This window comes from Moschus berezovskii, chromosome 15 (assembly GCF_049115385.1).
Source record: "Moschus berezovskii isolate FMDL1 chromosome 15, NW_MosBer_1.0, whole genome shotgun sequence".
NCBI lineage: Eukaryota > Metazoa > Chordata > Mammalia > Artiodactyla > Moschidae > Moschus > Moschus berezovskii.
In genome coordinates this window covers 76897717-76923852 of record NC_142474.1, presented here as the reverse complement: position 1 = coordinate 76923852, position 26136 = coordinate 76897717, and the positions used below count along the sequence as shown (strand labels likewise).

The window sequence follows — 26136 nt, the reverse complement described above, 5'->3', positions numbered from 1 at the left end:
GTCTTTAAGTCATCAACATGCCAGATACATTCTGAATAAATAAAAGCTATAAATCCCAAGTCATATGCAAATATCTCAGGTAATCAGGCTTACAAGCCTATACACAATAAGACAAACAGGAATAGCGAGTACTGCATGAGAACAATCAAAGAACGCACAGGGACAACCGCTTCCAGTCAGTAAAACACAAGGGTTTTCCAGCTTTGTCCCATGTGTTTTGGGGGGATCAGATTGCTTGGAAGAGAAAGGAAGTTCTAACGTTCACAAATGACTGTCTTGCATTCTGATAGCCCAGGGGAATGAAGGGGACAAAATGGTTTCAAATACACACAGGAAATGGGGGGGAGGATGCTTACAGGTGACTGATCGCCGTGTGTGAATGGGTGTGTGTACCACAAAAACTCATCTCTTTGGACTATTGATGAGTACAAACGCACACCATTTAGAATCTGAAAATGAAAGTATTAACAAAGAATCTTCTCTGAAACCTATGAGGTGCTCCAGTACCTCCTTGGAGCACTGCCCGGAAATGGGCAGGTTAAGTGGCGTTTGTACTTTGTGGAAAACGATGGACAAAACTGAAACAGAGAGGTCTCCAGTCAGAGGACGTAGGGCCACAGAAGCTGGAGTACGCACAGAAATGCCTGGCCCAAGAAATTGGCTCTCAGAACTGATCATAACTTGTTATTAAACTGACCATCTCTTCATTCGTTCATTCAACAAGCACTTATCAATAGCCAAATAATGCTGCCAAATGTTAAGAAGGCAAGAATTTTTAACCAAGAACAACAGCTGTGATGCTGACAAAGAAACATGACCACAGGATACTTAACAAAAAGATTCAGTGCTGCTGTTACTTTGAAAAATACTCCTGCCACGGATCTATTTTTTAAGGTGAAGGCAATGGCAAGCCACTCCAGTTCTCTTGCCTAGAAAATCCCATGGATGGAGGAGCCTGGTAGGCTGCAGTCCATGGGGTTGCTACGAGTCATACACGACTGAGCGACTTCACTTTCACTTTTCACTTTCACACATTGGAGAAGGAAATGGCAACCCACTCCAGTGTTCTTGCCTGGAGAATCCCAGGGACTGGGGAGCCTGATGAACTGCCGTCTATGGGGTCACACAGAGTCGGATACGACTGAAGTGACTTAGCAGCAGCAGCAGCAGCAGTAATAAGGTTATGGTTCCTTCAAATGACTTCCTAAGTCATTCAAGAATTCATTTACTTTTCTTTTTCTTTTGGACAATGCCTACTGTTTGGGACAATTTTTTCTACTTTATTCAACTACAGTAAAAGATTAGAAGAGAGTACCTTATTCTTCAAAGTATCTTTGAATAAGGGTGGACATCTAAAATCAAAGGAAAGATGATGAACCGACCTTTCTGTGTACTAAATCAAGTGCATTTCTAAGGGGAAAAAGGCACTTTTAATCCTATACAAATAAACAGAATACTTTAAAATGGATATGGTATGGTACTTGAGCCCACAAGAAACTCAGCATGGCATGCATACTTCATTTAGTTGGCTCATGAGAGAATCAGAAACTATGGCAAAAATACTTCACGTTCTTATGGTTGTGTATCACGCCATAATGAGGTTTGGAATCTGGGAATATGCCTACATAATTCATTTCAGAAGTTTAAAGGTTTTTTTGGGGGGGGATTTGTTTGTAAAATGCTTCTGTTTCATACTTTCTGGTGTGCATCAACAGACCACCACTGCAGCACACAGTTGGCCCTAAAGAAGACACACAAGCTGCAACCAAGCCGTGATCAAAAGACATCACTGACATAAACACTCTTCTGCCTGGAGAAAAAGTCCAGCTCACCATCTGCAGTGTCTTAAACATGATACTCAATGTACTGAAATGGGGAAAACCAAAAATAAACAGATACTTTTTGCTATTTCTTGATCAGACCTTTCTAAAATTTACAGACATCCTGACATGGAAAGAAAGGTATCTCTGAGCCATCAGAACCAACCACTCTAGGAGTTCAACGGCTTGGTCTTTGTCTCCTTCTGTGTCTTTTCTTCCTAAGAGGTTCTGGATCATTTCTTAAAAGCCAGATCTGACCCTATCATCTTGTAAAGCCTCCAGAACCACTCGGAGGCAGCAGAGGCTGGGATAATTTTTAGTCTGTATTGTGCACTACTTGTAATGTGACTTAATTTGTTGTAGGAGTATGATATCTTGCCACCACTTGGAAGCATTTTGATGGTCAAGGCCATTTCTTATTGTTCCTCTTGCCACATCAGCTCTATGACAGAGTATACAAAAAAGCTCAATGTTACATGTCAAGTTGATTTTCCTTACTACCTGGACGCTTGTGCATGTACACACACACACACACACACACACACACGCACGCACACACACACTAGTTGTTTTACAAACGGAGTTTCCTCCAGAGCTCAGTTGCCCACCTGTCGTGGGACAGTTTCAGCTGCTGGGTCTGCTGCTCGTGGGCGCTGATCAGGAGCCTTCTGAGCAGCTCACACTGCTGGCTGAGGTGCAGGTCCCGGATCTCCTGCTCCTCCGCACTGTGGGTGTTGATCATGTCTGACCACTCCTTCGTGTGCCGTGCCACAATCTCCTTGACCTGCATGGGGAAAAGGGGTGGCGCCACAGCGAATTCTCATGAGCAGGTAGGAACTGAAAGCACAATAGTAACCATGCATTGCAGATCCCCCTCATTGCTTTCCTTGGTCAATCAGTAGACACCTAGAGAACCTGTAAAAATATGTACTAACCAACAGGAACTAGGAAGTCATCACTGTTTAAAACAGGGCAATCATTTTGGCTCTAGATATTTAACCATGGCCCATTTAACTGCCCAAGTTGCTGACATGCTGGTTTGTCTGGTCCTTGGGCTACTTTACCAATTTGCTGAGAATTCTCTTCATCACCTCTTGCTTTTCCAGCTTCACTTTCACAAGGTCACAGGCCTGAATAGAGAGCTGTGTGTTTTCTTATTTCTGGGTCATGACTTATTGTGTCATCTTAACAAACGCTGGGGTAGATAGTCTTCCCCCGCAGACAGTAGCTGTGCTCTTCGCACTGTGGGTTTACGGCTTATCAAGTGCTAGAGTCTATTTCTCCAGCTCGTTGAAACTGGCTGACCCATGACTTGCTTTAGCCTGTAAGACTGTAGCAAATGTGATGCAAACAGAGGCTGTGACAGTGCTTATCCTTTCTCTGTTCTTGGAGCTCTGAGAAGCCTGTGCTAGCCTGCTAGAGAGTGAGGGGTCATACAGTCAAAAACCACCAGTAGCCAGCTTCCTACAAGACCTCAGAGAGGGCACCAGTCCCAGCTGACTGCTGACACACCCAAGTCCAGCCAGAATCAGCAGAGCTGTCCAGTGGTGTATAGTCTGAGTTCTAACCCACCGAACTGTCAGTTAATACATTGTCTTAAGCCACTAAATTTTGGCGTGGTGTTTCATTCAGCAAAAGCAACTTGATACTGTAACCAAGGTTTCTACTTTTATATTTACACAAAGCATTTAAAAATCATAGTCATTAATTCTCAAACATTCTAGTTAAGAGGAAGAAAAAAGAGAGTAGGGAACAGCTCTCAAAAATATACAGCTTTAGACTCTTTACACCTCTTTAGAGTGCAAGGCAGAATGGATGCAAATACCCAGCACCATGGAGAACTCAGTCTGGACCACCTGACTGGCCAAGTGTGTGGCAGCATCACTCACTGGATGATGGAGCTTGATGTAGACGTGGGAGACTGGCTGGTTTGACCAAAAGCTATAGTTGGAAACTTTGTCTTTAACAGTTCTTTTTCTTTATAACTATTTTCATAAGAATTATTTATGTTCTTGACTGCAACATGGTGCTCGGTTCTTCAAGATGTCTGTAATCACACTTAATGTCCCCTAAACTCCTATTTTCTTGTGTTTTGGTGGGGAGATATGAGCAATTAGGCTCATCTCCTAGAATCTTAGTTCTGGAATTTTCCCCATCCCAAACCTCCACAGCAAATTTAGAATGGAAAATTAAATTATTGACTATAAAATAAATATTGAAATAAGAGTTACTGAACCCTGCGGATGGGTGGTTTTCTGTCATATGTTCAATGTCACATCTATAGGGAAGTAATTCTATATTCTACATAACATTTCCTTTTAATCCATTTAGTGTTTTCCTGATGCCTCTGAGGCAGACAACATAGACATTGTGAGTATATGTCTACAATGAAGGAAAGGCGTTCCATGAAATGCCTCTTCTCTAACCCAGTGGGCCCAGACCAACTGGGTACAGCTTCAAAAAATTTGCCAAGTTGTTGCTGTAAAAATAGGCATTTTCTTACCTTAGATTTGTGATCTGATGTCAGCGTCTGAATTTTAATTTCTGTTTCTTTCTTCATTTCAAGACAATTACTTCCCCTGAAATGGAAAACCGCAAATGCATGCCAAGCATGAGATATCTTCCTGCTCCTAGAGGCCTTTGCTCCAAAGCCTTCTGATGAAGACAATTAGTTTATCACACTTGGGATGCCATGGCTCACTGGGCAACCTCAGTTCTTCTAGTAATAGATGCGCACCTTACAAAATATCTGTATGGTGATTACTCAATTCAACCACTACACAAAAAGCCATTTCAGACCTAACAATTATTTCATTGTAAAGGATTTGTTGTCAGTTTCCATTTTGGTTCCTGCTGTTCTTCAAGCTATTTTTCATTTATTCAATAATATACTATTTAGGATGAGAACTGAAAAACAGGACCTCAGCCTTGAAGTGAATTTTTAATTCTTCTACTTTGGTTGTAAAGCCAGATTTTTGTCTTTGACACATGCCAGCAAGGGAGAAAAATAGCATTTCTTGGCACTACGGGGTAATTTTTGCTTCTTACTCTATTGTGAGTAGGAAATATATACTAGGCAATTGCCCAGCAAGCATTACTGCTTATTTCAGCCATTATTTTTTCCTTTTGGAATATCTGTATCATTGCTGAAACCAGAACAGGCCCTGAGCGTCTGTCTGCAGCATGTATGCTCTGATTTATTATAGCCTAAGTCAGAATGCTTCATTGTGTTATTAATGGAGAGTGCCTCTGAGAGACACACTCTAAACATCCAACTGATCACTTCTCTGTGGCTGGCACTGCGTGTGTTTTTCCCTACTTTATTATTCAGTTAGCTTGCAATATCACAGAAACATCTCGCTAGCTGAATTCTAGATAAATTCTTTCAAAGCAAATGCAATGACAGGTTTTATTCAACAGTTTTAGCTGTTGGCATAAGCTAAAGATTCTTGAAATATTAAACATCAAAACTGGAATTTTCCCCCTTGAGTACACCAACCTTATTATTTATTACCTGGTGATACAATATGATTTCTGGAATTTTCCCAACTTTAATTTGTCTTTCCTTCTCTCCCCATTAACCTTAAAGGTACTTGCATGGAAAACTCATGAAAGACACAGTTATTATTTCATTAACCAACGTCTGTAGAACTTGAACAAAGCTCCTCTTTCCATTTCTGTCACTCCCTTTAGCTTAGTCGGTCTCTTATTTTCTGAAATCATTTTTCATGATGAAAACACAGTTAAGACTAAGTTCTTCCTTGGCCTAAACAGGCAGCTAAACTGTGGGAAAAGACAAAACATAAAAAGGCAAAAATCCTCTAGAAGGAAATCAACAGGCTTTACCCTTTCTTCTTCATTGCCTTCTCTAGGATTTTCTCATGAGTCAGTTTCTCCTTGTCGTACTGTGCCACAATCTTGTCAACTTGTGTGCAATGTAGTTTCTGCATGGTACTGTGCTCCTGCAGAAGAATTTGTAGTTACGAGTTAGACTTGCAGTGAGGCTGATAAACTTTAGCCCACGCTGGGCTGGCATAATTCTCACCAGTACCTGTGGAGTCTCAGTTTGAAAATCAAGAAGTAACTGAGTCTGGGAGCTGGAAAGACTTCCAACCTCCCATGCAACCTAAGAGTTTCTTGTGTCCCCATAAGGCCTCACCAACAAGGGGGTCTCCAGCCTCAGTTCAATGAACATGCCTACCTCCAAAGGCAGCCCTGCCTGCTGTTGGGAAGCACAAATCACCCCAAAGTTCTTTCTTCTGTAATAAGTGGCTCCATAGAACTCCACAAATCCATCTTTCTTTTCTTTTTCTTCTTTGTCTGCACCATGTGGGATCTTAGTGCCCTGACCAGGGATGGATCCCATGCTCTGCTGTGGTAAAAGTGCACAGTCTTAACCTCTGGACTACCAGGGAAGTCCCTCACTGTCCACCTTTGCTCTGCTGTCTGAGTCATCTAACTGGTCCCTTCCTCAACCTAGTGCCCAGAATGCAAGGTCAGCCACCACATTTCTTCTCTTTTACATGCTGAGTGTGACGATTCATCGTGTGGCATGGCGTCTACACACCAGGGACATTTTGGAAGGTCTTGAACACCGTCATTACACAATGTGAACTGCCATTGTGGTTTCCCTGTCAGCTCATTTTGGATCCCTAACAATTAATATTTTTGCCAGCTTCCTTATCAAGATGCACTCACAAGGAAGACAGAATGTTCAGGAGCCCTGGCCTTCAGCTTTACAAATATTTAAAATATTTCTCCATCTGCTTCCTCTAATCACTGAAATGGACTGAAAGGCTTTGAAAATAAGTGTTTCTCTATGAACATTACTTTTTTCTGATAATTTGGCCACATCCAGGGACTTAATGAAATCAGATTCTTTAGCTGTTCAGCCCCTAAACACAGAGGAAAATACTACTATCAGTAATATTCACTCCAAGATGATGCATAACGTGATATCCTAGTATTACTCTTGAGAAGCTTAGAGAAATGAGATGATATTAAAGTCTGGAATGGGTAGACTATATTCAGCTTATGCAGCTACCTCATGGTCATGTTTGCTTTTGCTTACTTTTTAAAGTGTGTCCAAAGAAGACATACAGATGGCTAACAAACACATGAAAAGATGCTCAACATCACTCATTATTAGAGAAATTCAAATCAAAACCACAATGAGGTACCATCTTACTCTGGTCAGAATGGCCACCCTCTAAAAGTCTACAAACAATAAATGCTGGAGAGGTGTGGAGCAAAGGGAACTCTCTTACACTGTTGGTGGGAATACAAACTAGTACAGCCACTATGGAGAACAGTGTGGAGATTCCTTAAAAAACTGGAACTAGAACTGCCATACGACCCAGCAATCGCACTCCTGGGCATACACACCGAGGAAACAGAATTGAAAGAGACACATGTACCCCAGTGTTCATCACAGCACTGTTTATAATAGCCAGGACATGGAAGCAACCTAGATGTCCGTCAGCAGACGAATGCATAAGGAAGTTGTGGTACAGATACACCATGGGACATTACTCAGCTATAAAAAAGAACACATTTGAGTCAGTCCTAATGAGGTGGATGAAACTATTATACAGATTGAAGTCAGAAATAGAAATACCAATGCAGTATTCTAATGCATATATATGAAATTTAGAAAGATGGTAATGATGACCCTATATGCAAGACAGCAAAAGAGACACAGACATAAAGAACAGGCTTTTGGACTCTGTGGGAGAAGGCGAGGGTGGGATTTGAGAAAACAGCATTGAAACATGTATATTATTATATGTAAAACAGATGACCAGTGCAAGTTCAAAGCATGAAGCAGGGCACTCAAAGCAGGTGTTCTGAGACAATCCAGAGGGATGGAGTGGGGAGGGAGGGGGGTTCAGGATGGGGGGACACATGTGCACCTATGGCTGATTCATGTTGATGCATGGCAAAAATCACTACAATATTGTAAAGTAATTAGCCTCCAATTAAAATAAATAAATTAGTTAAAAAAATAAGGTGGGCAACAACAGTGAGTTACTTAATTTTTAAAAAATTGATTTTCTTCCTAAGAAAATAACTTTGAACCTAATTCATGAATATCTTTAAAGATTTCATAAAATATAAACTGGGAAGGGATTTTGAACCTTACCACAATTTCCTTAATTTCCCAGTGTTGCCAGTGAGTTAACACAGGAATTGATCTACAGTTCATATACACGTTAATTCTTCAGAAAATGCATTGGTGCAGCCAGTCCTAGCCTTCCTGCTAGGTCGATAAATGCCTCTGGGAGAAGGTGTAGAGGACAGTGGTGATGGGTTCTTGGAATAGGCTCGAGAAACAGGGACAATGGGGTGGTCCTAGATGATGTCACTCTGCTCTGGATCTGGGGTCAGAGAATTATATGTAACAATGTCTTGCTTAATTTGTGGTTGGAACAGCTGATAAATCTAGTCCTAGTACCAATCTAGTCCTAGCACTGGGCTGGCCAAAAAGTTCATCTGCGTTCTCCTTAAGAGCTTACGGAAAAACCCAAATGAATTTTTGGCCAACCAGTATATGCTCTTGAGTATTATAAACACATTTCAGTCAGGGCTTCTGCATTGGATTAAGGATGTGAACAGTCTCAGGTCTTGGGACAAGCCACTTAGTCTGTCCATCTTTATAATTGGGATAGTGATACCTACTTTAGTGGGTTGTTAGGATTAAAAGTAAATATAATATAAATCATATTTCAAGTGCTTATTAGGCCTTCTTCAAAATATGTTGCTGTTCAGTTGCCAAGTTGTGTCTGATTTTTTGTGACCTCATGGACTGCAGCATGCTAGGCCTTCCTGTCTAATTCAAAATATGGTGACATACAAATCTACTTATATTATTTGATCCTCATGTGAACATGCAGAGTGACCTGAGAGAACATCCAGTGAAATTAAATCAATAAACCTTTCTTTCAAGTTTAACACACTACTCCAAGAATAGATTGACACGTTGATGTATCCTTATTTAAATGAATTTAGCTACTTCTGCACTGTTATGGGGGAAAAACACTAAAAAATACTAGCCTTTCTGAAAAGATTTAATAATCATCATGCCTGTCTGCACATGTATTAATTTTCCTGGACAACTAAATAAGGGGCTCTGTGTAAGTCTAGGGGTTTCCTAGGTGGCTCAGTGGATAAATAATCTGCCTGCAATGCAAGAGATGCAGGCAGACACGAGTTTGATCCCTGGGTCGGGAAGATCCCCTGGAGGAGGGAAGGCAACCTGCTCCTATATTCTTGCCTGGAAAATCCCATGGACAGAGGAGCCTGCCAAGCTACAGCTCACGGGATCACAAAGATTTGGACATGACTGAAGTGACTGAGCACGCATGCATGTAAGTCTAAAATAAAACATTCTAGAGGTGCTACCAGACATGGAACAGACTGGTTCCAAATCGGGAAAGGAGTACATCAAGGCTGTATATTATCACCCTTCTTATTTAACTTATATACGGAGTACATCATGAGAAATGCCAGGCTGGATCAAGCACAAGTTGGAATCAAGATTGCCGGGAGAAATATCAATAACCTCAGATATGCAGATGACACCACCCTTATGGCAGAAAGTGAAGAGGAACTAAAAAGCCTCTTGATGAAAGTGAAATAGGAGAGTGAAAAAGCTGGCTTAAAGCTCAACATTCAGAAAACTAAGATCATGGCATCTGGTCCCATCACTTCATGGTAAATAGATGGAGAAACAATAGAAACAGTGACAGATTTTACTTTCTTGGGCTCCAAAATCACTGCAGATGGTGACTGCAGCCATGAAAGTAAAAGACGCTTGCTCCTTGGAAGAAAAGTTATGACCAACCTAGTTCAGTTCAGTTCAGTCGCTCAGTCGTGTCCGACTCTCCGCGACCCCATGAATCACAGCACGCCAGGCCTCCCTGTCCATCACCAACTCCCGGAGTTCACTCAAACTCATGTCCATCGAGTCGGTGATGCCATCCAGCCATCTCATTCTCCGTCGTCCCCTTCTCCTCCCGCCCCCAACCTTTCCCAGCATCAGAGTCTTTTCCAGTGAGTCAACTCGTCGCATGAGGTGGCCAAAGTATTGCAGTTTCAGCTTTAGCATCAGTCCCTCCAATGAACATCCAGTCCCTCCAATGAACATTCTAGAGGATTGATCTCCTCTAGAATGGACTGGTTGGATCTCCTTGCAGTATAAGGGACTCTCAAGAGTCTTCTCCAACACCACAGTTCAAAAGCATCGATTCTTCGGCGATCAGCCTTCTTCACAGTGTATTAAAAAGCAGAGACATTACTTTGCCAACAAAGGTCCATCTAGTCAAAGCTACGGTTTTTCCAGTAGTCATGTATGGATGTGAGAGTTGGACCATAAAAAAAGGTGAGCACTGAAAAATTGATGCTTTTGAGCTGTAGTATTGGAGAAGACTCCTGAGAGTCCCTTGGACTGCAAGGAGATCCAACCAGTCCATCCTAAAGGAAATCAGTCCTGAATATTCATTGGAAGGACTGATCCTGAAGCTGAAACTCCAATACTTTGGCCACCTGATGTGAAGAACTGACTCATTGGAAAAGACCCTGATGTTGGGAAAGATGGAAGGCAGGAGGAGAAGGGGACGACAGAGGATGAGATGATTGGATGGCATCACCAACTGGATTGACACGAGTTTGAGTAGGCTCCAGGAGTTGGTGATGGACAGGGAAGCCTGGCGTGCTGCAGTCCATGGGTTGCAAAGAGTTGGACACAACTGAGTGATTGAACTGAACTAAGAAGTGCTACATTCCTGTGTCTCTTGCAAATATCACTGAAAGCAGGGTGGGAAAGATTGCTTCTTTATATATTCTAGAATAGTACAAGAAAAATAAAAGAGACTTTGAGTGTTGGAAATTAGCTGGCATAGACCACTGCTTAAGGAAGTAGTATGGTGAGCCCTCCTTAACGCCATTAGATACAGGAATGAGGGTGTGTGCACATAAAGGCATTCATGATGGATTCACGTATATAAGACATACTCTACAAGTCTCCTTTTCTCGCCAGCACAGAGCCCAATGCTGGGTACAAAGTACATACAATAAATATTTGCTGCATGAATAAAAAAAATTAATAACATGGGAGAGCAGCAAGAGGACCTAGTTTCCAGTTCCAGCTCAGTCCACAATTACCCCAGAGGCCTTGGGCAACATATATAAATCTTTCCAGGTCCCTATTTCTTTATTAGAAAACTGAACAATAGATGTTTGCCCAACGTAATTCAGGGTTATGAGCTGCAAGTTACCTAATGTATATAGAAATAATTTTAAAAATTAGAAGCATATTGAATTAAAATGATTACAGTGACTACACATGACAAAAAACTGGCCTTGAAAAGTTTCTCTCTCTGTGCTCAATACTATCCCTGTAGAGTAGCCAGCAAAGATTGAAGTTTTGGGATAATCTGGTTCCCAGACATCCCTTCTCCTCTCACAAAGGAACAAGGTCCTAATTAGTGACCACCAAAGGATGGCGGCACGCCTCAGCTTCCTGTTGTATGAAATAGAGGAGCCAGGAAGTTATCTCTAGGCGTATTTAGCTAAAAACAACAAATAGCAGTAACAATAAACACCAACTATCCTTGAATTTATGTTTTTGGTCCCTAACTGACTTATGAGACCCTATGGAAGACCAAGTTTTTCATTCATTCAGGCCAAGAGTACCAAAATTAAAATACGCTGACTTAAAAGTCAGTCTTAATCAGGACATTTCGGGGAAATAAATGTGCGGCCTTTTAGTAGAATTTGTATATGTTTCTATCAAAGTTAAGAGTAGTTTCAACTTCTCTTTTTTTAAAGTTAATTTACTTATTTTAATTGGAAGCTAATTACTTAACAATACTGTAGTGGTTTTTGCCATACATTGACATGAATCAGCCCTGGGTGCACATGTGTCCCCACCATCGTTAAGCCCCCTACCACCTGCTTCCCCATCCCATCCCTATGGGTTGTCCCAGTGCACCAGCTCTGAGTGCCCTGCTTCAGGCATCAAACTTACACTGGCGATCTATTTCACATATGATAATATACATGTTTCAATGATATTCTCTCAAATCATCCCACCCTCGCCTTCCCCCAGAGTTCAAAAGTCTGTTCTTTACATCTGTGTCTCTTTTGCCATCTTGTGTATAGTCATCATTACTGTCTTCCTAAATTTCATATATATAAATGCACTAATATACTATATTGGTGTTTTTCTTTCTGGCTTACTTCACTCTGTGTAATAGGCTCCAGTTTCATACACCTCATTATAACTGACTCAAATGCATTCTTTTTTACAGCTGAGTAATATTCCACTGTGTATACGTACCACAACTCCTTTATCCATTCATTGGCCAAGGGACATCTAGGTTAAATTCAGCTTCTTTTGTGAAATAAATCTGCTGCAATTCATTCTTTTGCCTGCTGTGACTCTAGGCTTAAATTCTCACCCACAAATGATGCTAAGGCATCTGAGTAAACTGTGTTTGCTCAGCACACACCTCTGAGATGACCAGCAGGCTGTCTCTGCGGGTGGTTGCTGTGTTTCTGCTCATTTATACTTCATGACAGAGCTGTAGGTCTGTTACTGACTTCTTATCATGAATTACCTTTGATGAGTTTAACAGCAGCCTTGGTGTTCATTATGAGAAAAACTGCTTGCCTAACACAGACTATATTTTCCATTAGCAGCTTTATTGAAATGTCAAATTTTAGTTGTCTTCTCAGGCATTTTATTTGACTTATTTAGTGGTGATATTGCAAACTGGTGGTCCAGGAAATGCATCCCGTTTTATTTTTCAGCCTACATGGTATTTCATAAAAAGTCTGTCGTAGTGTCAATATTTAAAGAAGAGGAGGTTCACATATGACCTGATTCTATGATTCTCCTTTAGAGAATGAAGGCAGCTTACAGACTCCCAAGGCACGAGAGGTGGGAAATGAGTCTGACTTGACCTCTGGACAGGAAATGAGGGCTCCCTGTTTTCCATTCGGGACCGACTTCCTTCATTTACTTCTTTTACTTCCATTGATTTGGAATTCCTCTTCCAATGTATTATTGAGAATATTTATTTAACTTTGGGTTTAAATGTTTTGCTCTCAGGGCTGGACCACATCTGACAATTGAAAATCATCCTTATATTTTAGCAAAAGCAACTCTAGCTCTGGGCCCATATGAGCCATGGGTTTGTGTGGGATCACGGCTCCTTTGTTCTGCTCTTTCTGTATCTCATCTAATGGACACTTGAAAAACCATTTCCTTAGTTTCCATTTCAAACTGAAGAGGTTGTTACAGAAAGTGAGAGACAAGCAGCAGTTTCACTGCCAACTGCATTTAGAGGGTCAAAAACAATTGACCACCGCCATTTCCCCCAAACTAGGCATGCTGGCATCTCCATTCCATTCAGGGCTGCTGCTAAGTCACTTCAGTCGTGTCCGACTCTGTGTGACCCCATAGACGGAAGCCCACCAGGCTCCCCCGTCCCTGGGACTCTCCAGGCAAGAACACTGGAGTGGGTTGCCATTTTCTTCTCCTTCTCCATTTCCTTCTAGCATTCAGGGCTAGAATGTCATTACTCCTGTGTTCTCTTTCCATGATCCTAACAGCAGATAACATCTCTCTCTCTCTCTCTTTTTAACTGGAATATAGTTACTTTACAATGTTGTGGAGTTTCTGCTGTACAGAAAAGTGTACAGCTACATACTTACGTACATCCCTTCATTTTTGGATTTCCTTCATTACAGAGCACTGAGTAGAGTTCTCTGAGCCATACAGTAGGTTCTCGTTAGCTATCTATTTTACACTTAGTATCAAGAGCATATTAAGAAGAACTAAACAGCCTTTTTGGGGGCTCCAAAATCACTGAAGATGGTGACTTCAGCCATGAAAGTAAAAGATGCTTGCTCCTTGGACGGAAAGTTATGACCAAGAGACAGCATATTAAAAAGCAGAGACATTACTTTGCCAACAAAGGTCCATCTAGTCAAGGCTATGGTTTTTCCCGTGGTCATGTATGGATGTGAGAGTTGGACTATAAAGAAAGCTGAGTGCCACATCATTGATGCTTTTGAACTGTGGTGTTGTAGAAGACTCTTGAGAGTCCTTTGGACAGCAAGGAGATCCAAGCAGTCCATTCTAAAGGGAATCAGCCCTGAATATTCATTGGAAGGACTGATGCTGAAGCTGAAACTCCAATACTTTGGCCACCTGATGCGAACTGACTCACTGGAAAATACCCTGATGCTGGGAAAGATTGAAAGCAGGAGAAGAAGGGGATGACAGAGGATGAGGTGGTTGGATGGCATCACCAACTCAACGGACATGAGTTTGAGTAAGCTCTGGGAGTTGGTGATGGACAGGGAAGCCTGGCGTTCTGCAGTCCATGGGGTTGAAAACAGTCAGACATGAGTGAGTGACTGAACTGAACAGACTGAACTGATCAATAGTACATAGATTGGGATTCACACTTATTTCTTTGGCTTTCTTTTAGAATTGGCAGATCCTCCTTGACACACCACTATTTCTTCTGCATCCTGCAGCTAAACTTCAAGTTTGGAAATAGGCTCTGTTATGGACTGTGCATTTCTTAAATGTCTTGGTTAAGTAATCACATTCTCTGCTTCCCTTTACGAGAAGAGAAACGATTTCCTCAGGCTGATATGTAAAAGCTGAGAGTGCCCTGCACTCACTGCACATGAACCAAGTGCTGCTTTCTGCTCCTGGCGGCCGTGTGCACGGTGGCCAGTGCTGGGGTTGGAAGGTGCAGCCCAGGCCACCTTCCCTCTCAGTAGGGCAGTTTGTAAGCCAAGCCTGTGCAGTGGCAAACTTTACTCCATCTTAGATAGCATGACATCTATTAGAAAGGGTGATAGAAATATCATTTCATAGAAAGGCTGGGTGAGTTAATTCTCACTACTGCTTGACAACAGGGCAAAATCCATTTTTTATGGAGGCCAGCTCTGTATCTTGCAGGCCATTACTGGGGTTTCCACTGAGGGGCAGTAAAAAGTGTTAAATAATACTCCTAAAGAAATAGTTTTTAAAATGTAGCGTGCATAAGAGAGGAGCTTCAGGCTTCCCAAGTGGCACTAGTGGTAAAGAACCTGCCTGCCAATTCAGGAGACATAAGAAATGTAGGTTCGACCCCTGGGTCGAGAAGATCCCCTGGAGGAAGGCATGCAATCCATTCCAATATTCTTGAAAGAGAATCCAAAAGACAGAGGAGCCTGGTGGACTATGGTCCATATGGTTGCAGAGTCGGACACAACTGAAGCAACTTAGCAGCAGCAGGAGAAGAGTTTATTAAAAATGTATTTCCTAGACTTCTCCATGGAGATGATAACAAAGTCTCTAGGGGGCACAAGAATATGCATTTTTTATGAAGCCTCCAGGTTTGGTCCAAGGATCATTTGTGGAAAAAGTAGTCTAAAAGATGCCAAGATATTTGTGCCCTGGAGACCTATGATTGCTCTTAGAAACCTTTTACAAACAAGGTCTTACCGTATAACACAGAGAAGTATTCTCAGTATCCTATGACAAACCATAATGGAAAAGAGATTTTTTTTTTAAAAGAATACACACACAGACACACACACATATCAAAATCACTTTGCTGTACAGCAGTAATTAACACAGAATTGAAAATCAACTGTACTTCAACAAACAAAAACCTTTTACTAGGATCATAAAGAAGATGTGTGGAAATAAAGACTAATGCTGGAAAATTCAGAGACAACTCAATATAGTGATGAAGAGCTTGAGCTCTGGAGTCTGAGAAGTTTGATCCAAATCCTGGCTCCCTCATCTAAAGGCTAGGTGATTTAGTCAAGCTGTGTTTCTGCTAAAGTAAATTATCTCATCTGGCAAATGGCTGGTAGACTGTTGCAAAAAGGATCACGATGGTCTCCCTCTCTGTACCCAAGCCCCTCTGCAATCTGACTTTGTGGTTCCTCCTGCCAAGCAGAGTCCTCATCGCTGAAGGTCCAACCTCCTGGTCCAACCTCATGACCACTGTAGCCAAGAGAAGGATGTAGAAGCGATGCTGTGCAGTTCTGAGCTGAGGCTGGGATCGTGGGATCCCTGCCAAATGAACAAGTCTGGACCACTGCTGAAGATGAGAGACCACAGAAAGCAGAGAGGAAAGGACTCTGTACTGGTCCTGCTAAATCATCCAGCTCTCCACATCTGCCAAGTGACAGCAGACAGAAGTGAACTTAGGTGAGACCTGAAGAATGATCCAGCTGAACCCAGCCCAAACTGCTGACCCACAAAATTAAGAGCCAAATAAATGGTTGCTTTCAAATTCACTACATTTGGGGATAGTTTGTTACCCAGCAAAAGCTAATTGATACGAGGTAATATATTAATATAATTAAAGTACTCTTATATAATTGCTATAAAATACCTAAGAAAAATGCTTAAATCAACCTCAATATATATTAGCTAGTTTTATCACTTGATAAGTACTGACAGATAGAAAAATTAGTGTTAGGATCAAATGGATGTCAGGCGCTAAGTGTGTCCTGTGGTAATAGATTCAACCCCATCCACCCACCTCCTTCACCAGTTTTTCCTTTCTCACTTTTAAAGACAAATGTGTCAGCTGAACAGACCTCAGTATATATTAGGCAAGTAAATATTCCTATATAGCCTTAATCTTAAAAGCTGGCGCAGATGAGATAGTGGGAAGTATTAGGGAACTACTATAGACTCAAAAATTACAGAAAGTTTGTCAAGAGGAAGGTTTAACTATTTGAAAATAATTATTTGGAAAGACTTTGGGAGAGTTAAAATAGATAAAAAGCACTTCAGTTATAACTAGCATAAATCAGGTGTATTGCTCTTGGCAAGGAACTCACTTCTCTGAATTTCATTTTATTAATGCTTGAAATGTGGATGGAATGATTCGGGTTTCAGGGACACTGTGAGAATTTAAGAATGTATATAAAATGTGTAACAAAAAAGTGGCATTAAATAAACGTCAATCTTATTAGTAATAGTAGTTTTATATAAAAGATTATAGAATTCTGAGTTTGGTAATTATACTGGCAAAGCAGGCTGAATAGAAAAGAGGGACCCCCTGTGCATTTAATGTGGGAGAAGGAATTCATTCATAAGTTTATAATCACACATTTGTGACTTAAACTTCTGAAGTACATGAGGATATGGAAAACAAGCCATGAAATGCATTTGCCTGCTGAGAAATGCTTCCAAAAAGCATTCTGAAAAGCAACAGGCAAGCACTGTGCAATATGGCTCTATTATGTGACCTAAGGAATTTTGAAGGCTTCCTCCAAAAAATGTACACTGAGGCTGTTATGAAAGTTCACACAGATTTAGATGGTAGAATTTAGGGAGATTTAAAATCTCCTTTTAAGTTTTGGTTCTATTATAATGTGGGACTCCAAGAAACTCAAGGTTGTTTCTGCAAATGAAGGCAACTTGGATTCTTTCAAATCTTGGGTTTCTATTTCAAATCTTAAAAGATGATGCTGTTAAAGTGCTGCACTCAACATGCCAGCAAATTTGGAAAACTCAGCAGTGGCCACAGGACTGGAAAAGGTCAGTTTTCATTCAGATCCCAAAGAAAGACAATGCCAAAGAATGTTCAAACTACCGCACAATTGCATTCATCTCACATGCTAGTAAAGTAATATCCCAAATTCTCCAAGTTAGGCTTCAACAGTATGTGAACCGAGAACTTCCAGATGTTCAAGGTGGATTTGGAAAAGGCAGAGGAAAAAGAGATCAAACTGAGAACATCCATAGGATCATAGAGAAAGCAAGAGAATTTGAGAAAAACATCTGCTTCATTGACTACACTAAAGCCTTTGACTATGTGGATCACAACAAACTGTGGAAAATTCTTCAAGAGATGAAAATGCCAGACCACTTTACCTGCCTCCTGAGAAACCTGTATGCAGGTCAAGAAGCAAAAGTTAGAACTGGACATGGAACAACGGGCGGGTTCCAAATTGAGAAAGGAGTACGTCAAGGCTGTATATTGTCACCCTGCTTATTTAACTTATATGCAGAGTACATCATGAGAAATGCTGGGCTGGATGAAGCACAAGCTAGAATCATGATCACAGGGAGAAATATCAATAACCTCAGATACGCAAATGATACCACCCTTATTTCAGAAAGTGAAGAGGAACTAAAGAGCCTCTTGATGAAAGTGACAGAGGAGAGTGAAAAAGCTGACTTAAAACTCAAAATTCAAAAAACTAAGATCATGGCATCTGGTTCCATCACTTCATGGCAAATAGATGGGGAAACAATAGAAACAGTGACAGACTTTATTGTCTTAGGCTCCAAAATCACTGCAGATGGTGACTGCAGCCATGAAATTAAAAGATACTTGCTCCTTGGAAGAAAAGCTATGACAAACCTAGACAGCATATTAAAAAGCATTACTCTGCTAACAAAGGTCTGTACAGTCAAAGCTATAGTTTTGCTGGTAGTCATGTATGGATATGAGAGTTGAACCATAAAGAAGGCTGAGTGCTGAAGAATTGATGCTTTTGAACTGTGGTGTTGGAGAAGACTCTTGAGAGTCCTTTGGACTGTAAGATCAAACCAGTCAATCCTAAAGGAAAGCAGTTCTGAATATTCATTGGAAGGACTGATGCTGAAGATGAAGCTCCAATAACTTTGGCCACCTGATGTGAAGAGCTGAATCATTAGAAAAGACCCTGATGCTGTGAAAGGTTGAAGGCAGGAGGAGAAGGGGGCGACAGAGGATGAGATGGTTGAATGGCACCACTGACTCGATGGACATGAGTTTGAGTGAGCTCCAGGAGATGGTGAAGGACAGGGAAGCCTAGTGTGCAGGGGTCATGATTACTGTTCAAAGACCTCTTCCTATAAGTAGGAACAACAATATTTCAGAAGTAGGCCACCAAGCAGAGTTTACCTAATGGGGAAAAGTGAGAATAGCTCTCTCCAGGCCCCCTGGCTGAGAAGTTTGGAGCTGACCAGCATCTCTCCTGATGCACTGTGTGGGGCAAACTGTTTGCTAGAGACTCAAAGAATTTTTGTACCCAGAAGCTAAGACTGCTGCTGCTGCTGCTAAGTCACTTCAGTCGTGTCCGACTCTGTGTGACCCCATAGACGGAAGCCCACCAGGCTCCCCCTTCCCTGGGATTCTCCAGGCAAGAACACTGGAGTGGGTTGCCATTTCCTTCTCCAATGTGTGAAAGTGGAAAGTGAAAAGTGAAAGTGAAGTCGCTCAGTTGTGTCCCCGACCCTTAGCGACCCCACGGACTGCAGCCTACCAGGCTCCTCCATCCATGGGATTTTCTAGGCAAGAGTACTGGAGTGGCTTGCCATTGCCTTCTCCGGAAGCTAAGACTATGAGTTGGTTTTCAATAGTCAGGTGATAGATATTACTCAACAATTTTGCCATATTACTCAACAATTTTGAAAAGGGTGAGTCTTTGTTATGCTTTTGAAATAACCATTAGAAATGCAGATTACAGATCAGTGACAAACAATACCAAATGGAGTATCTTTTAAATTTTCATTTCTAACCAGTTAAAATGAAGGTCCTGCTGGTATCAGTTTCCAAGTAGTGGTTTTAGCTGAGAGGTTTTCATCAGAGATCCTAAAGGAAAAAACACACAAACCAGCATACGGAGCTGCACACACATGCTGACTACACACACTAAATACTGTACCTTTGCATGTTTCTTCTTTAAAGAATTGAGCTCTTTCTGCTGTTTCTTTAAATGCTTCAAGTAAGCCTGCAGAAAAAACAAATGGGATCCCAAATAAGCTTTGTGTAGTACTACCACAATGATGAAAGCCAATGAGAAACAAAAATACATCCTTTCACCAATAGAACAAAAGAGTGCTGGCGAAATGACCCAGCAATTTTACCTTCATCTGCTTTAAATCTTCTATCCTCACTTGAGGGATCAGTTCAATACCTGAAAGAAAGTTACTGTTTATATTAAACAAAAAGTTACTGTGTAATTAGAATAAATGATCACACCAAATTCAGTTTCGAAATAGCATCTAAAGACATTAAAACAGCTTTACACATGTTATGGCTATAAACATCTTGGTTTCCTATTACAGGACAATTAACTAGACACTTACCTGAAACCTTTCTGTCTGAGGTCAGGTCCCCTACAAGCAGAGACTGAGAAGAGGGTTTATGTGCATATGATTTATCATGGGAGGGCTCTCAGGAGAAACCCCTAGTGGGTGAGAGAAGCACTATAGGGTGGGGGAAGAAACCTGCGGGTCTTCCTGGCTGAAACCCAGCCTTGGTCTGATCCTGCAAGTTGTTATCATAAATGGCCCTCCAGTGTTATTCTACCTTGAGGTAAGGAGACAGGGCCTGTGTGATGCCAGATCACTCAGCTAGGGTGTCAGAAGTTTTACAAAACCTTCTAGGCATTTCCAGACAAGAGGACTCCCATGGTCTGAGGGCAGCACTAGGGAGAAAAGTGCAGCTGTGATTGGCAGTTGGCCAGTGTCCCTCACCGCTGAAGGATGGGCACCAGTCCCATAAAGGAGATCTGACCAGGCACAACAGCATCTATTATAGTCGCTTTTACCTTGGCATTTGAAGATGTATCCTCTCAGTCCACTAACTACCAACACTATTGCCAGCTTAACTTTTTTTTCAGCCCCTTTCCTTTACTGAATTTAATTCTAGCATTTAAGTGATATGCTACTAAGCCCAGGAATGCCTTTAACATATAGAAAATAATGAAACCAGATCACTGTAGAACAGGATGCTGTCGTGAGCACCTAGAGTAATACACTAAGTCACCGTGTTGTTGGAGCGATGCTAAGCTAGATGCTGTCATGGCAACCACAGTTGTAGGTGAATCCCAAAACACATTCTGTTTGACTACAGATTTTCATCTTAGGTAAACAGGATGAATGTGCATTCTATTGATTTCCATTGGAATCCCAAAGCTAAGTGTGAGATACTCAAGAAAGAGAGGCAGCAAATTCTAGGGTCTTGGTTTTCAGTTGCACTCATTTTAAGAAGACGTGTCCATCCAGGGTGAGGGTGGTAAGGACAGTAAAGAGTCACGGCAGAGAGAAATCAGTCTTCTGATCTCTAACACTTTGTGATACGGATGTCAAGGGATCATGGGACTATTCTCTGATCTCTGAGGTCCGACATCACAAGCTAATTCCTGGCTTTACTGCAGGCCAGGGAGGTCTATCCTGGCATTGCAAAGAGCTCCCTATCTTTGGGTCTCTTTTCTCTCTTCTATAAAGTGAACATGCAGAATTGGGAGGCATGCAAGGTGCTCCAGAGATTTAACAAATACTAAGAGTCTGATCTAGTCTGGTGAGAGTTTTTGGTCTTGGTTCAATGAAATCTTGACTAACAGGACCCTATGAAAACATAAGGGCTTCCCAGGTGGCTCAGTGTAAAGAATCCACCTGCCAATGCAGGAGATGTGAGTTTGATCCCGGGGTTTGGAAGATCCCCTGGAGAGGGAAATGCCAACCCACTCCAGTATTCTTGCCTGGAAAATCTCATGGACAGAGGAGCCTGGCAGGCTACAGTCCATGGGGTTGCAAAAGAGTTGGAGACGACTTAGTGACTAAACAACAATAATAACATGAAAACACAAACCTCCCTCAACCCTGGTTTTGCCTTTTTTTTTTAGAGAAAGACACATTGTAAAAATGATAGTTTCTATGAATGGTTTAGGAAGTTAGGGAAAAACCCACACTCTACAGAACAGGAACTGGTACACGCCTGGCTCCATCTATATACCCAGAGCAGCTTGTCTAGTAGGACTTCCAGTGAAAGTGAATATGTTCCATCTGGGAACTGTCCAGGGCACCTGAGAAACTCAAGTTTTTAGTTTTAAGCCTAAAGAGCCACATGTGGCCCGTGGCTTCTATATCAGACAGTGTAGGTCTCCAGGTTTCCCTGGTGTGAAAGAAGGGGTGAAATTGTAAATTTTGGGCCCCAAAGATTTTGAATAGTTGATGTTTCAGTACATGTGGTTTTTGTTTTTATCAATACAGTTCATTAAAAATGACTTCTTTTCTTTCAAACTGTAATTTGGAGATCAACTAGTCGAGTTTCCTCAACTGCTTAAACTTAAAATTAAAGAACATCAAGCAGCACTGGTGCAGTTATTACTATTATTGGGCCATGTGTCTAATAGAAATCTGTAGAGCTTCAGAGCCCGTCATGCTCACAGACACTCACAGCAGATGCTGTTGGGCACCACTGGACGCTTCCTTCCTGCCGTAGGACTTCTCTTCAATTCTCCTTCTTCGTGGCTCAGACAGAACACCTTTCTTCCTTCCTCACGCAGCAGGACCATTTCCTTTCTCTCAATTTGGCTCTTCCTCAGAGTCTGTTTCACTGTACACCCCTCTCTGGCATTTTCCCTCTCCTTCTCTTCACTGGCTCCTACCACCACGCAAGCGTTCTCCACAGCAACCATTTTATATCACCAATCATCAGTTTTTCTAACCTGGTTTCCACTCTCATCACCCAAGCATCCCTGATTCAACAGTAATTTTGCAGTCTTAACTCCTCTGGACTGTCTACACTTCCTTCCCAAACCCATTCTTCTCACACATCTTTCTTATTGTCTGTGTGCTTCCATTCCTGTACCTTTCTAAGCAGCTCGCATCCTCCCTGTCTCTCCCTCTCCCCTGTCTCCCACCTCCTGGCCTCCCACAGTTCTGCTGCTGCGTGCTTCTGCCCAGATGCACCCCCAACGGCTTGAATGTGATGATGTCCAGGACAAGACTTATCTTACTCAAAACTGTTCCTCCTCTTAAGTTCTCTGCTTCACCCAATGGTACCATCTCTTTCCATGACCTGTGCTTGAAGTCCCTGAGTTATTTCCCCCTAAAACTGACACCCAAGTCACCAACTGATTTCCATGCTTCCTCTCCCTCTGAGTACATCCAGCCTCATCCAGGCTCTCCTTGCTGTTAGCATGGCTTGTTCATTCACCAGCCATTTACTTCCTAAGAGAAGAGGCTCTAGATCTTCACTAGGCATGGTTCCAGGGACATACTGGATGACAGAGGAATGGTCTTGCTGCAATAACTCCTTTCTCTGGTTATTATCATGTTATATAAATACCACATGAATAAATACATAATATAAATACAATGTGGTAAGTGTTAAATTAGAGGCATAAATACCCTAATTCTTCACTGGCCCTTATCACTTATACCCTCTTTTTAAAGACTAATCCCACCAAGACTGTACTAACCGTCTAACAAACCCTCGGGGGACATTCTCCATCCTGGGCGGTCCTAGGCCATCTCCAGATCAGACTCGCCCTGCCCCCTTTCCTGCCCAGGTTGCTTCCTGTGTGGCCTTGGTCTCTGCCTGGGCTCCTCCACCTTCTCTCCCTGCTCATGTCAGATCTGGGTTTCAAGGCCTAGCTCAGTTAGGATCCTATCCTTGAGTCTCCTCTGAGCCCTTGCTGGAAGGGACTCCCTTCCTCCCATTTCTGTGCAGTCAGGTCTCATGAACACCACCTGGCCACAGTGTGGAAGCCTGTCTCATTGTGAGGTTCCTGAAGGTGTGAAGGCATTTTTCGTAGAACTGATCACTGTGCCTTAGAGGAGGCTCCCAAGTCTTCTGAACAAAAGGCCAAAATGAATCAGTGTGTAGACCCTCTTACTCAGGGTGTTGGTCAAGGGGAGGAGGGGAAAGGAGAGCTTCTTCCAGTGGCTCCTTGCTGTTTAATCTTATTTGGACCAGAAGTGAAACAGTTCTGAACACAATCATGGTCCCTTCTATAACTAGGATCACTTCTGTGTTTTGTGTTGAAAAAAATCTGCACATTGTGTTGAGTTGCAAGTTAGGCTTTATTTGGGGACAAAATGAGGCCTGCAGTTTGGGAGAGAGCATTTCAGAGAGCTCTGAAAAACTGCTCCAAATTGGCGAAGGGAGGAGCTAGGGAGTTTTGCAACAAAGGGCAGGTAGTCTGAATGACTGTTATTTAAAGAAACCAGGTATGTCAAGTTAAGAAATTCAGCACTTCTCTATGTATGGGAAGATGCAAGAATTTAGGCTCACTAAAATCATTCCCTTCATTTGTACCTCTGCTGTCTGGGGCCAGAGTCCTGTGTTTCCACATCCTGAGTTTCCCCGGGGCTCACCCTAGGGAGTGGCTGTAGTCTGATGGCTGCTGGATGGCAGGTATTCTTTCCTTCCTGAGTTCCCTCAGGACTCATCAGCTCCCAATCAGTGGAGGCCACAGCTGCTGATGACACTAAAATCATTCCCTTCATCTGTACCTCTGCTGTCTGGGGCCAGAATCCTGTGTTTCCACATACTGAGTTTCCCCGGGGCTCACCCTAGGGAGTGGCTGCAGTCTGATGGCTGCTGGATGGCGGGTATTCTTTCTTTCCTGAGTTCCCTCAGGACTCAACAGCTCCCAATCAGTGGAGGCTACAGCTGCTGATGACTGTGACATCCTTTGTTTACTGATATGGCAGGCAATATTCCATTTCTCATCTGTTAGCTGGTCACACTGCCTTTTCAGGCCACTAATGTCTTTCTGTGCTGGTGAGCATGACACAAGAACTTTAACTAAACAAAAACTCTCCCATTTTCCACTGCCTGTCTCTGTCTGAGAGGCTGATGTTAAGAAAGACTGCTGGATGGAAAGCCCATATCCTGCATCATTACCTTGTTCCATGTTCTTTCCAGGGAGGAACAGACATACAGCTGCAGAGTACAATTTGAGCTGCTTTTGTGCCATCTCATTTCCTAATTTGTTTCACAAAGCTCAATGCACATTGAGTTTCCTGCTAAATTACCACACTGCTTCAGTTAAGGAAAGCCTGTCATTTCTTACCTTAAACTGCAGCACTGTGTGTACTTAAGTACACAGACAATTTGACTTTCTTACACCAAAGATGCTGAATTCACATACAAATGGGAGCTGTTTATACTGAACAGAAAACCATTAGGAAAAAGAGAAATTCTTAAAGTAACAAAACTGAGTTTAGTAAATGATTCATGGTTAAGGAGGATATTTAAAATATTTAATTATCATATGGAACAGGAACCATCCAATCAGAATGGATGCCTGAACAATAAGAATGGAAATCAACTTTCAAAAATCAATACAGTTATTCCCATACAGTACAGTTCCATATTAGCACATGGAACACGTTAATTCTTTGTAGTGCCACCTCTTATGCTCTTCCATTATATCTACAGGTAACCTCAGAGAACTGGCCTTCAGATGCCCATCTGATAATGTTACAAATAAATAATCATGGATGCTGAATATCTACCCATGGGGCAAAATTAGCAAAAAGGGAATCTAGGAATGTCAGGAACAATCGTTATTCTGCTGGTTCATGAACTTACTGCCCACGCTTATGGTGGTACCTGCAGGAGAGAGGGAATGGCTTTGCTAAGCTCACTCTGTGAATGTCTTTTTTTTTTTTTTTTTTTTCACAAAAAGAGTACCAAATTTCAACATTTCTAGGTCTACTGATATTGTATGCGGTATTAACTAGGGTGAATGGGATCTAGCAGATGAAACACTGCTTTCCTGTTATCCACTCAGAGAAACTGAGAAATTTGTTCAACCCACAGAAAACCTGCTGCTCTTGAGTTTTATGGAGCCATGAAAACTGGCAAAATTAACAGTTCTAAATATCCGCATCAAAGTTTCGAAAACTGCTGGAACAGATAAGGAGCCCAGACAACTCTCTCTTACCTTTCTTGGCCTCCAGGCCAGCCCCCAGGGCAGCTGTGGTGGTTGGCCTGAGCTCCGAGCTGCTCTGAGGGGTCACATTTGCTTTGGCTGTGTTGGCTTTCCCTTTCTTGTCGTTCTTTGAAGTGTCACTGGGCACATCGGCGATGTCACTCTGGAACAGAAATGCTTATATTGACCCAAATGAATGCCACCTATAAGTCAGATGTCTTGTACATTCTCCCTTCTACTGAACCCAATCTGTACCATCAACTGCTCCTCTGTATCCTAGCCTTTACTCCCGAAATAGATCTCTGCTTCAGGAGTAAACATATGGTTTCCTCAGATCTGAGCCAAAAGAGGAAGCCAAGGAAAGCAGGTGCAGCTCTTTTGTAATAAGCAGGCTATACCTTCTCTTTTTCAAGCTACTGGAGAGATTTCTGTCTCCACTCTAAACTGAGGAGTAAGGGGAACTTTAAAAACAAGGAATGAAACACCACGATGGTACACTGGCATTGAAGGCTAGATATAAGACTAGTAAAAAGCAAACAAGAGTAAATGCCAATTTTATCTATTCACTGGTTTAGGTGAACTGTATTTCAGTGTCTCACAAAAGCATCCCATATTTAAA

The 26136-nt window shown here is 42.0% G+C and overlaps 1 protein-coding gene across 10 annotated transcripts in view; it reads right to left on the bottom strand.

Moving 5' to 3' along the window:
- The window catches only part of PLCB4 (phospholipase C beta 4), a 489193-nt gene that overhangs the window by 17651 nt on the left and 445406 nt on the right, over positions 1-26136 (bottom strand). For all 10 annotated transcript variants that reach the window (XM_088844295.1, XM_088844296.1, XM_055426743.2 and 7 more), the window contains 6 exons: positions 25530-25680; positions 19711-19760; positions 19509-19574; positions 5667-5782; positions 4324-4399; positions 2429-2604 (listed from right to left, as the gene is read on the bottom strand). In XM_088844295.1, coding sequence (XP_088700421.1) covers positions 2429-2604; positions 4324-4399; positions 5667-5782; positions 19509-19574; positions 19711-19760; positions 25530-25680 — 635 coding nt within the window. The remainder of the gene's footprint in view (positions 1-2428; positions 2605-4323; positions 4400-5666; positions 5783-19508; positions 19575-19710; positions 19761-25529; positions 25681-26136) is intronic.